This window comes from Phacochoerus africanus, chromosome 9 (assembly GCF_016906955.1).
Source record: "Phacochoerus africanus isolate WHEZ1 chromosome 9, ROS_Pafr_v1, whole genome shotgun sequence".
Classification (NCBI taxonomy): domain Eukaryota; kingdom Metazoa; phylum Chordata; class Mammalia; order Artiodactyla; family Suidae; genus Phacochoerus; species Phacochoerus africanus.
The window spans coordinates 106312955-106326088 of record NC_062552.1 but is presented as its reverse complement, the minus strand read 5'-3'; the positions used below and the strand labels follow the sequence as shown (position 1 = coordinate 106326088).

At 34.2% G+C, this 13134-nt stretch overlaps 1 protein-coding gene across 5 annotated transcripts in view; it reads left to right on the top strand.

The window, feature by feature from the left end:
- Positions 1–13134, top strand: part of CEP128 (centrosomal protein 128) — a 424380-nt gene that overhangs the window by 55118 nt on the left and 356128 nt on the right. For all 5 annotated transcript variants that reach the window (XM_047795264.1, XM_047795267.1, XM_047795266.1 and 2 more), the window contains 3 exons: positions 884–1002; positions 3729–3820; positions 7713–7785. In XM_047795264.1, coding sequence (XP_047651220.1) covers positions 884–1002; positions 3729–3820; positions 7713–7785 — 284 coding nt within the window. The remainder of the gene's footprint in view (positions 1–883; positions 1003–3728; positions 3821–7712; positions 7786–13134) is intronic.

Sequence of the window (13134 nt, the reverse complement as noted above, 5' to 3'; positions counted from 1 at the left end):
CTTTGATATTCTGAGTCTGTTGCTTTTGTTCTCCTCTAACTCTGAAGACTATGTAGAGCTTTACCTGAAAATATCTGGATTTAATTGTCTGCCTCCAATCAAAACAAACACACAGATAGGATTTATTATGTGGTGTACTTCCTGGATTATAAGTCTTATTCTAGCTTCATAGTTTTTCAGATGTCTCATTATGAAATACCCTGTGACACTTGTTAAAAATGGGAATTTTATCCTTGATGTGCAGCTAGATTTTGATGGCTACATAAAAGGTGATAACACTTAGTTTACATGTAATTAATCTTACTTGTATTTTCTTATAGCACTGAAGTTCATGTTTGAATAGAAAAGACTTAGGAAAGTCTTCAGTGAAGAGATGACTTAGCTAGAGTGAACATGAGCTTTGATTGTCAACAATGCTGCTGATCATGATAATAATGATTAAAAATTGGACACAATCAGCTATTCTTTTTATGTAGTTTAGTTTATACTGATTTTTAAACACAATGCAGATTTTAGACAGAATTAACTTATTTGAAAAATTGTGTTTTATGAATATTATTTTAAGGAGTTATTAAAGTTAATTTTTTAAACAATTATTTTGATGTGAGAGAAAATACTTTATTGCTTCTTTGAAAGGTATAGTCATTTAGAACTTTTGATGTGTTCTATTTCCAAGTTATGTTCATTTAATTGGCTTTAAGAGCAAGATAAGTGGAATTTTGTGGAATTTTATGGCCATAGCAAGATACTTGTTTGTGGGAAATAATCTGAATGGCAGGTGCATGTATATATCCATGTCTGCTTTTATTTACTGAGTAAAATTTTAGATTATTTCTTCTCATGTAGTGTTTTTAATCTTCTTCCTTTTCTTTCTTTTGTAAAGAGAGCCACCGCTTTCCACCTACCTCACCTCTAAAGGACTATGGGGATCAACAGGGCATTAAAAGAAATAGGTCCAGAACCGGTGTCCGATTTGTTCAGGAGACTGATGACATGGGCCAGGTACTTTGAACCCGTTCTTTAGTCTGTATTCCTTACATTTCTATTTAAATGACTAACACTTGAATTTTATGGCTATATTTTAACTAAGAGTTTGCTCATGACTAACTTTGTACTTTTAAGCCAAATAAACTATTTTATTTTCAATGTATTGATCATCATATTTATTTTAAATTTTGTTATGGGGGATTGTACTCTGTAGAACATTTAAAAGTGAGTTTAGTTGACATGTTCTATGTTCTTGTTCAGTTGGCTCACTCTTCTGTATATGTATCCTACTAAGTCAGCTACTTTCTATTTTGCTAAGATTGGCTTAGCAAGAACAAGTTAGTGTTTGTCTGGTTAACCTATTGGATTTTTCCATTAGTGTTTTTTTGATTGTTGAATCATTGATGGAGCTACTTCTGTAAAGCAGGAATTCTAGACTTTTTCTATGTATTCATTAAAGATTTGAAAGTATTTGTTCTATGGATATATTCCTTTTCCCACTTCCAATCTTCTGTCTGCAAGAGCTGAAAATTTTGTTGTTGTTGTTACTTTGGTAGCTAAATTAATTAGAAAAGGGCAAGGAGATGTTACTTACTTTGATCTCTTTGTTTTGCTAGTTTTAAGGTTGAGGGCTCAGAGTTTAAGATAGTCATTTGCAGCTTTTGCTTCTTGTCGTATTACATAGAGATAGCAGAACCAAGTGCATTAGAAGACATCTTGTAGAAACGTTCCCTTGACTTAATTTTGGTGAGTGCAACTTGCTAGTGTGGATTATGTGATTAAACCTGGAGCAGAGAACAATGTCTTAACATTACTTATCTAGTCTTCCATTTTAATTTATGTAGTGCCTCTGTCATGGGACTGTGCTTGTGCTTGAAAACAGTGATGAGCAAAAACCTTGCCTTTTCATGGAGCATACCATTTAGAGGGGGAGCTATATACCAATAAAAAAGTATGTAAATACACTCATAATTTTGTGTTGAGATAACATGCTGTAACAGAAAGAAGCATAGAGCTAGCTATGGGACCTGCCTCAGTCCAGGAAGGCTTCCCAAAGAATGGCTAATTGAGCTAGATCCAAAAGTTGAGTAAGAGTCAGTTGCGGTAAAACAAATACCATGGCAGGAGGGAAGAAAGCACCTGTGAATCATTTAAAGAAGGCCATATGGCTAAAGAAGTTTGAAACCCTGAGACCATGCAAAGCCATCTAACAGGGTGACAATTATTTTGAGAATAGATCACTCTGGCTTTAGTATAGGAAATAATCAGTGTGGGCAAGCCAATTAGAATATTGCTGTGTTCTGGATCTGCGCTACTGGTCGCTTGGATTACGGTAAATGGAGTTGGAGATAAGGTGGTAAATTTAAAAACGGTTTAGTGGATGTAATGAAAGATCTTGAAGATCATATGGCCTTTGGGGAGGGTGGGAGTAAGAAAAAAGAAGGTGTCAAAAACGAGTCCTAGGATTCTGGTTTGCAAAACTTGAAAATCATGATGGCAAAACTTAAGTGAATTGTCTGTTATTCATCTACAATATTACCTTCATTCCTTTATTTTTTGTTCTTCCTTGTTTTCATCCTTTTCTTGTTTTTAGCTCCATATGCTGGTATATTTTCTTAATGCTCTGATGCAGTGTTTGTGGTTCTGTTAACGTATCTGTCTCCCATGTTAAATTCTGACCCATTTTGTTTCCCAGTGCCATTGCTGGCTTTGATTAGTTGCTCAGTGTCCATTTGTTGAAATGAATCAATTTGTTTCCTCAAGTTTGTGTAACTTTTTTAGTATAAATTATAGCCTATACATATATGTATAGTGTACATATTTACAATTAAAAATACAATAATATGAATGAAAAGCCATGTAACCACCACTTAGAGCAAGAAACAGGATTATTATACACCTCCAAGCCTCTTTTATACTCCTTCTGTCCCCAAGGGCTGTCAACTATTTTAACTTCTGTATTAATTATTCTCTTGATTTAAAGAAAAAATCCTTTTTACTGCTTGTATCTTGTTTAGTGTTGCCTCTTTTTAAACTTTATATAAATGGAATAATGCTATCTTCTTTTGTAACTTGCCTTTTTCATTTGATGTTTTGTTTTTAAAGTGTAGGTGGGTTTGATTATTTCATTTTCAGGGCTGGGTGATATTCCACTGGAGGAATATGTTGCAATTTATCTCCTTTCTACTCTTAATGGACTTTTGGTTTATTTTTGGTCTCATCGTGAACATTGTTGCTTCAGATTCTTATTTATGGTTCCTGGTGCATGTGGGCAAGGGTTTCTTGGCAGCCTGAGTTGGTGCACTAAGGCATATATTCTAGTTGAATAAAGTTCTTTTGTAACACAGCCATGCTCATTTGTTTATGGCTAACTGCTTTTGTGCCACACTAGCAGAGCTGAGTAATTGTGGCAGAGGCCATAGAACCCGAAAGCCTGAAATACTTGCTCTTGTACCATTTATGGAAACTTTTCTGACCCATTTTCTAGACTATCTATAAGGGGTGAAATACTGCACTATAGAGGATGGATGTAATGGTTCATGTTATATATAATTTTAAAAATTTTTCATTGGGAAAAATATTGTCTATCTTTCAGAATAGACATTTATTTTATTTGTCTTGATAACATTATAAGATTTGGGCATTTTACAGAAAACAAGTTCTTATTCTTACCTTCAGTGAGTCTTCATGAAAGAATTCAACAGAATCCTAAACGGATAACTGTGTTTTGCTTTTATTAGTTTCATGCTTTTCATCAGTCCCTCCGAGACCTCAGCAGTGAACAAGTTCGCCTTGGAGATGATTTCAACCGGGAACTTGTCAGAAGAAGCCGGTAAGAGCTGAATATGATTTTCGTTGGAGGCATGAATTATTAGAAGAATAAAATAAGTTCTATAGTTGACATATTTATGTGAATTTAAAAAACAGTGCTTTTTTTTAAACTCGTATTTTTAAGTATAATAGAACAGTTCAAAACTCCTTAAATTTACAGAATATCATCACTTAATGTTAGAAAAATTAATTTCATGTTTGAAAAAAATTTTAATTTATTGTAATTTAATGTTGACATTATGGAGAGACACATTGTGAGATCTTAGCAGAGGGGTAAATTTGCAAACATATTGGAGAGAGAGACAGAGACTAATTGACAGACAATGGAGCAAATAAAAAGCATAGGGTGGAATTTGTCAATGGACATGAGCCAGTATAGAATTTGATACTTTTGCTTTCAGTTGAAATCTTTAGAAGCTAGGTTTTTTTTTTTTTTTTTTGTCTTTTTGCTATTTCTTGGGCCACTCCCGCGGCATATGGAGGTTCCCAGGCTAGGGGTCCAATCAGAGCTGTAGCCACCAGCCTACGCCAGAGCCACAGCAACGCAGGATCTGAGCCGCGTCTGCAACCTACACCACAGCTCACAGCAATGCCGGATCGTCAACCCACTGAGCAAGGGCAGGGATCAAACCCTCAACCTCATGGTTCCTAGTCAGATTCGTTAACCACTGCGCCACGATGGGAACTCCTAGAAGCTAGTTTTTATATCTGCCCAGTCTTTGCAAAATTTTCAATTCTGGGTAGTCCCTAAGAAGTATGACTTTATTTAAAATTTCTTCACTGTCTTCATTTTTATCATCAGCAGTGACAGGTGGCTTTCATTTAGAGGCCATATTTTAAAAGAAGAAATCATTTTATCCCATCTTGAAAGTCTCAGTCTTATTTATAGCAATGATTAGGGAACAACAAAGGTGAGTTGGAATTCATTTACTGGGTTCACTTGCTAACTCCCTTTCTAGCTAATGAAACCATTCCTCATGCTGGTTTTGTGTTGCTATAGCAAAAAGAGTTAAAGCTATAAATGTTAAATCTATGAATATCAATTATAGTCTGCATAACTTATCTGCTTCTGTATGAGAAAAGCAGGGATTTTAGTAATAAGAATTAAAGAATGGTAATTTCTATTACCATTATTACTACTACTAGTACTTACTACTATTGAACACTTATTTCGTGCCAGGTAGATTTAGGTTTAATTCTTGCAAAAATTCTAATGAAATGGTCATTATCCCCATTTTTCAGAAGTGGAAATGGGCACAGAGAGATTAAGTAACTTAACTTGCTGGATATCAGACAGGGGAGAGTTGATGGAGTCAGTTCAAGTCAAGGAAGTAAGGCCACAGAGTGTGTGCTCTGTATCACTTATATACCTTGTGGTTTAAGATCAGTCTTCACAAGCAGCTCAGGAATTTAAATGCTTTATTCATTTTGAAGTATATTATTGAACTGTTTTATTAATCTTTTAAATTGGCAATTGTTAGTTAATTTAATACTTAAGCATTTATTTCTGGCAAGCTGATAAAAATTTAAAAAATGGCATTAACATTCTACTATAGTGTGTTCTTGGAGTGGCTTTATGTAGCTTTTCCATATTTGAAGGAAGGGTATAAATTAAGCACTAGGAATATGAGTTTCAGGAAATAATTGTCCTGTATGGGACAGATATGGGAGAAGTTGCAGGGATGGTTTAGTTGACCAGTTTAATTAAATTTGGCTATGCAATAGTGAACTGAGAATCTTCTGATCAATAGACTGGTACCATCTATTAATAGTTTGTGTGACCTAGAGGCATGTGTAAGGCAGAGAAACTTAAGTTAATCCAAAATAGTTCAAGTTTCCTCTGAACCTTGGTGGCTTAACTTTATGGCTGAGGAAGAATTTTAGGATCCAATTCTACTTTACCTGTACCACAATTCTTAATTCATGTTTATAAAAATTCTTGGTAGGAAATTAGGTTTAACTTCTTGTATGATCCAGAAAGGTTGATATTCTCAGTTAATTACTAATTTTTCACTTTTTTCTTGGTATTTATTGGAAAAAGTACAATGGATAATAAAAGTACACTGAAAAGCAGACTTTTAGGAAGGATTAAATAATGTTTAATTCAGAACTCACCTACTTTGGATGCCATATGGAAAACTGGTTAGAGGAGAGGGAATTAGAAGACTGTTGCATTAGCATGAGAGATGATGACTTGACCAAGATTATGGCAAGTGAAAGATGAGTGAAGATATTTCAGGTTTTTTTTTTTTTTTTAACATCAAAGAGCTAGAATTTGGTAATGGGTTGATATGAGGGGTTAGGGAGAATAAACCAAGATGACTGTCAGATTTCGAGTAACTGAATATTTGATAAATCTACTTCCTGAAATATGGAAGACTGATGGGGGGAGGTGAGTCATAAAAATTGTTTGACCTTGGATATGTTAGGTTTAGGTGCCTTTGAGATATCGAAGTGGAAGTGTAAAATATGCAGCTAGATACTTACTCTGGAACTCTTAAGGAAAAGCCTCTATTAGATTTAAGAGTGGTGAGCATAAAGAAATGGTATTTAGAACTATGGAAATGGGAGTTCCCATTGTGGTGCAGGGGAAACAAATCTGACTAGTATCCATGAGGATGTGGGTTCAATCCCTGGCCTCACTCAGTGGGTTGAGGATCTGGTGTTACTGTGAGCTGTGGTGTAGGTCGCATATGTGGCTTGGATCTGGCATTGCTGTGGCTGTGGCTGTGGCTGGCAGTTGCAGCTCCTATTTGACCCCTTGCCTGGGAACTTCCATGTGCCACAGGTGCTGCCCTAAAAAGAAAAAACAAAGAGTAAGATAGATGATAGAAACAGTAAAACTAGCTCAGAATCCCAGTGAAAGTAATTCCCGGCATGATAGCCATATAACAGATGCAGGAAGTAATTAATTAGAGCTGAAAGTGTCTTTTGAGAAGAAGGTACTCAATGAGAATAGAGTTGTTTCTACCTAGTTGATTCAGTAATATGTGGGAGAAAAATACCAATGATATGATAAGACCCATATAGGCCAAAAGGTAATGGGAAACTAAAAAAAACAAAACCACAAGAAATTTAGTGATCCAGTTAAGCTGACTAAAACACGAGCATGATAGAAGGTAAGCAGAAAGAATCAATTCTCTTTGCTGGACTAATGTATAAGGTGTGTAAATATATGAGATCACTTACATAGATAACCAGTACAATGACTAAAAATAGTAATAAGTTTATATAAATTGGACAGGAGTATGAGTGATTTAAATATTTCAAAGCAGAGTTGAAAATGTCTAGAGTTGAAAATGGTAGAGGTAATCAGCAAAATAAAATGTAGTTGCCCATGGGGATTAGAACCAGAGATAAGTGTGAGAGAGAGAAATGACTTTGCTTTTTCTTTATAAGTTTTTTAGTACTATGTTATTTATTATGTATATTATTAATTTTATAGGAAAAAAGGCAATGGGAGATAAATTAGTGATGGCTGTATATACAGCACCCTGTAATTTGATTATGAATTGCTAGAGAGGATGTAAGATCAATAGTTTTGCCTTCCCTAACTCTTTCATTCTCCTTAATTTAAAATGGGATATATTACAATGAGCTTGTTTATTGAAGGTTGTATTTCCTTATTGCATTGTTTTTCAAAGTGTAGTTGCAGTATCAGTACCACCTAGGAATTTAGTAGGAATGCACATTCTTGGCTTCCATCGCAGACCTACTGATTCAGCAGTCTGTATTATAAGAAGCCCTCCAAGTGTTTTATATGTTTGCTAACGCTTAAGAACCACTGCATCAGAGTGGTTCTTATGCAGCAACCTATTATGATGTTGTAAATTTCATGAATTATATATATTTTTCTCAAAAAGCCAACTTAGGATATTTTTCTTTGGTTGCAGATCGGATGCTGAAACAAAAAGGGCTTTGGAAGAACTGACTGAAAAACTTAATGAAGCCCAAAGAAAAGAAGTGGTGAGAACTCTTTGTTTACAAAAACTTTTATTTCACATGCAGATTATAGAGTGGTAGAGCTGGTTGTCATCACAATGAAGTTTAGTAGATTTTAACTTTTTGGGTGGTTTATGCTATTTTGTCTAAAAATGTTTTTGCACCTCTTGTAAAATATTCATGAATATTAAATATTTAAGCTTGAAATATTTAAAGTGGTAGTATACTAGTGACAATTTTTAGAGTTAGGGGTATTTGAAAGATGTTTAAAGTTTTACTCAGTGATTTTGTGATTTTTATTAAATGATATTTGAGAAATACAGAGTTTTTTTGGTAGTGACTCTGTAGCACTTCACATTAAGTTTTGTCAGGTCATTTCAAGTAATCTCACATAGCATGTAATCTTGATTGCTGCAAAGACCCTGCTACTATCTGTTTTTGTTTGACATGGTGATGACTGAAAATACCCTAATTCTCAACTTTTATTGTCTCAAACTCAGATTGTTGATACTTATTATTCAGTGATCTACTATTCTTGCTGTAATTAAAAGTGAAAAAGTACATACAGTGTCCATATCTTTGCATCATCAGGTTTTTTTGTTTGTTTCAAGAGGAAACTATCAGCAGAAATTGTCATTAAACTGTTACAAATTTATCTACTTCAAGTGGAACATTGTGTATTATTTCCCACAATACCTTTGTTTTTTTTAAGGCAAAGAATGGTAGCAGAATTTTTTCTTGACCTGGTTTATTCAAACTGAGAGTTTCTGAATAAAGGTAGAAAATTTTCTCCAGTTGTTACTGAATTTATTGTTCCGAATTTATAGTTCCTTTCACATATGTTGACTTTATTTTGGAGCTTGAATGTATTGGCAGCATATGCTAAGGGATGAATATGCTCTATTTTCAGAGAGATCAGCTTTTTTTTTTTCTCTTTAAAAAGTTTGGAGGTACAGTGTACTGACAGAAAAGTGCGTATATTAGTGTATAGCCTGATACATTATTATAAGGTGAGTATGCACATGTAACCACCACTCAGATCTAGAAATAGAACATTGCCAGTGCACAAGAAGCCTCCTTATTCCCCCTTCCAATCACTAATTTCTCCTTTTCTTACCACTGTTTTGGCTTTTAAATGGATTAACGTTGCCTGTTTTGAACTTTTTATAGCGATGGAACCATGTAGGGCATGGTTTTTTTGTATGTTTGACTTATTTTGCTAATCATGATTGTGATGTTTCTGGGTGACATGTCATGTACTCACAGTTTGTTAACTTTTATTGCTCCTTAGTATTTCATTGTGTAGATACACTGCAATAGTATTTTAGCATTTTATGGTAGATATTTGAATTATTTTAAATGTTGGGCTATTACAAATAAACTGTTACCAATCTTTTTATTTTAGTGCATATATACATGCATTTCTCTTGATATATAACATGGAGTACAATACTAGGTGCCTTTGGATTTAGTAGATACTGATAAATTAGGTTTCCAAAGTGGTTGCACTGATCTACACTTCCACTGGCAGGGTATGAAATATCATAACAATTTTCAAAGGTTAGCCTTTCATAGTAGCCGTAATGTTAGGTGCTTACAGTATCTTATCATGGTTTTAATTGGCATTTTCATTATTGCTAAAGATGATGAGCATCTTCTCATATGTTTATGGACTATTTGCTATTTCCTTTTTTGAATGGCAGTTTGCTTTTTTGCCAACTTTTGAAAAGTGGGTTACTTGTCTTTTTGTTACTGATTTGTGGGAGGTTTTTATATATTTTGTATATGAGCTCTGTTAGTTATATGTATTGCAAATATTGTCTCCCTTTCTACAGCTGTTTATTCTTATTTAACTCTCTTAATGGTCTTTTGTTAAAATTTAATTTAGTTCATTTTCCATATTTTCTTTTGTGGTTAGTGCTTTTTTGACCTATTTAAGAAATTGTTTCCTATTTTAAAAATCATGAAAATATTCTTGTATAATTTCCTAGAGGCAGTGTTTTACCTTTCACATAAAGATCTGATATGTACTTGGAATTGTTGTGTTTCTGGTGTGAAGTAGAGGTCATACACTTTATACGGATATCCAGTTGATTCAGTTTCATTTATTGAAAGGATCACCCTTTCTTCTCTACTTTATAGTTCTGTCTTGGTCATAAATCAAATGTTCGTATGTACATCTGTTACTGGACTCTGTTCAATCATCTGGCTAATTTGTCTATCCTAAAGCTTATATCACACTGTCTTGATTAATGTTGCTTTATGATAAATTGTGATACAGTAGAGTAAGTCCTTTTACTTTGTTCTTCAAGCTTGTCTTGTGTGTTTTTTACTCTTTGCATTTTTGTATACATTTTAGAAGCAACATGAAATTATTTAAAAACTTGCTGGGATCTTGATTGGAATACATTGTTTTTGTAGGTCAGCTTGGAGAGAATAGAAATCTTGACATATTGAGTTTTCCAATTTATGAATGTTGCAAATCCTTCCAGTAATGTTTTATAGCTTTTTTTATCCAGATACAATGTTTAGAAGATTTTTGCCTTGATTTGATATTTTTTATGCTATTTTAGAGAGTGTCATTTAACATGTAAAAAATAAATCAATCTTTGTTTTTAGTTTGGAGAATTTACCCTGCTATGTTGAATGTAAATATTGATTTAATCTGTGTAAATCTACCATTCTACTATTTGTATTGGCTCTACCTACATTGCTTTTTAAATTTTTTCTCTGTCATTTGGATTAGTTTTCATTTTTCTTATTTATTATCTTGCTAATTGTACCTTATTTTGTTATTCTTTTTATGGCTAATGTAGGCTTTAAAACAGGCATCCTTAATTTATTAATCTAGTATAAATTAGCACTTTTAAGTTCTTCCCAGCAAATGCAAGGATCTAAGAACACTAACTCTATTAACCTCACTCTCTAATTTTCTGTCTCTCTTACATATTTTAATTCTATGTTTAATTGAGCCACACAGGACATCACTATTATTGTTTTATACAGTAATTGTTCATTTAGATTTACCATTGTTTGTTTTCCATTTCTTTCTATGTTCTTCATTCCTTTCAAATCTCTCTGAGATTTCACTTATGCCATAGGAACATATTTTAAAATTTCGTTTGGAGTGAATCTGCATATTCTTGAAAGAGTCCCATTTAGAATTTCCCTTAGAGTGGATTTTTGGTCACAGATCCTCTCTCTATATGTTTGAAACTATCTTTATTTCACTTTGTTTGTTGAAAGAGATTTTCCCTGGATGTAAAATTCTAGAGAGGTGGTTATTTCTCCATTCTATACTTTGAAGATATCATTTTATCATTTTTTGGGTTCTGCTGTTTCTGTTGAGAAGTCGTCTGTTAGTCTTAGTAGTGCCTTTTTGGATGATATGTTTTACTCTTAATTGCTTTTGAATTTTTCCTGTTAGTTTTGGGTTTTTTATAGTTTTACTGTAACAAGCTTAGTTGTACTCTTGATTTGTTGTTTGGTGTTTATAGTTATTATCTTTTCAAAAATTACTTTTGCCTCATTCTCTGTCTCTTCTTTTTGGACCTCAAATTTCATTTAACATTAGACTTTTCACTATATCCTTTTTGTCTCTTTTATGTTTATTTTTGTAATTCTTTTTTTGTGTGTGTGTTTGTCTTTTTAGGGCTGCACTCGTGGCACATGGAGGTTCCCAGGCTAGGGGTCTAATTGGAGCTACAGCTGCCAGCCTGTAGCACAGCAACGCCAGATCTGAGCTACCTCTGTGACCTACACCACAGCTCATGGCAACTCTGGATCCTTAACCCACTGAGCGAGGCCAGGGATCGAACCTGAGTCCTCATGGATGCTAGTCAGATTCATTTCTGCTGAGCCATGATGGGAGCTCCCATTTTTATAATTCTTTTTTGTTTTTCCATTCTTTGTTTTAAATGTTTTTTCTGACATTTCATTTAATTACTCTTTCTTCCACTGAATCAAATATGTTAAACCCACCCACTGATTTTTATTTTCAATTATTACATATTTCATTTCTAGAATTTTTATTTCTCTTCTTTCTCCCCTCCTGTCCCACCACTCCCCTGGGTATCTGTGTCTCCTAATTCCATTATCTGGATCTTCTGTAGGTCTGTTTCTATTATCTCATATTTTTCTTGGATTTGGATCACATTGTTTTTGTCTTCTGTTTATTATTGATTGTCCAGGGTTTTTTTTGTTTTGTTTTGTTTTGTTTTTCATTATAGGGCTGCATCTGAGGCATATGGAAGTTCCCAGGCTAGGGGGTAGAAGGTAGAATCAGAGCTGAAGCTGCCGGCTTATGCCACAGCCACCCCAACACTGGACACAAGCTGCGTCTGAGACCTACACCACAGCTCATGGCAACCCCAGATCCTTTAACCCAAGGCCAGGGATTAAACCTGCATCCTCGTGGATACTAGTCAGGTTCTTAATCCACTGAATCACAGTGGGAACTCCCTGTCTAGTTATCTTTGATGACAGGAAATAAATTTCATCCTCTTCAAAGAAAACATGCATAGGTAATTTGATGATAATTATGGACATATTTGCTTTCTGTTATAGATTGGGGCCGTAGCAATTATGAATAACCTTGTCATTTATTGTTGAGATATTGCAGTGCTAAACTTCAGTGCCAGGTTTCAACTATTTAAGATTCATCCTTATTGCTAGTATGTAGTCCTTCAGGATTCTAGACCAAAGGCTGGCATGTGGGGGTGGGGGATGTTGAACCAGGAACTCCCTTTTTTAGAATCTACTGAAAACTACTCATCTTCTCCCTGTCTTTGTTGTCTTTTCTGAAATGGACTGATATTTCAGGGGGAAATGATAGACTGACCTCTCTGGATTTCTTCTCTTGCCTTTTAATCTTTTATGTCTTTATCTTTTTAGCTTTCCAATGCCTTATAACAGATTTTCTTTCAAAATATTGTTTCTAACTATTTAAGCTATTTTTAGTAGAAGGATTGGTCAGAATTGTCTGTCATTTTTAGAAGTGAAGCTGAATCTTTTTGTATATATCCAATTCCCTTACTATATTTGCTATTTCTAATGCCCATCAAGTTTTTATCAAGTTTTTCAGCTGTTGTGTGAGGCTTCCTTTACTTGCTACATAGGTATACAATTTGTGAGCATGCATATAACAAGGCTTTTGAACCAAACTCAAATATCCTCAATATTCTGTTGAAATTCTTGTAGATCTGACTAAGCCACGGACATATCCAGCTATACTGTCATGCTGGTTTCTGACATTGTTAGGCAGGTGGAATGGTTTGAGTTTGGAGTTTGAAATGCTCATTTGCATAATACACATTATATTTATTAAATTTCACCTTTTACCATTTAATGAGAGAACCCATAATGAACTGACTT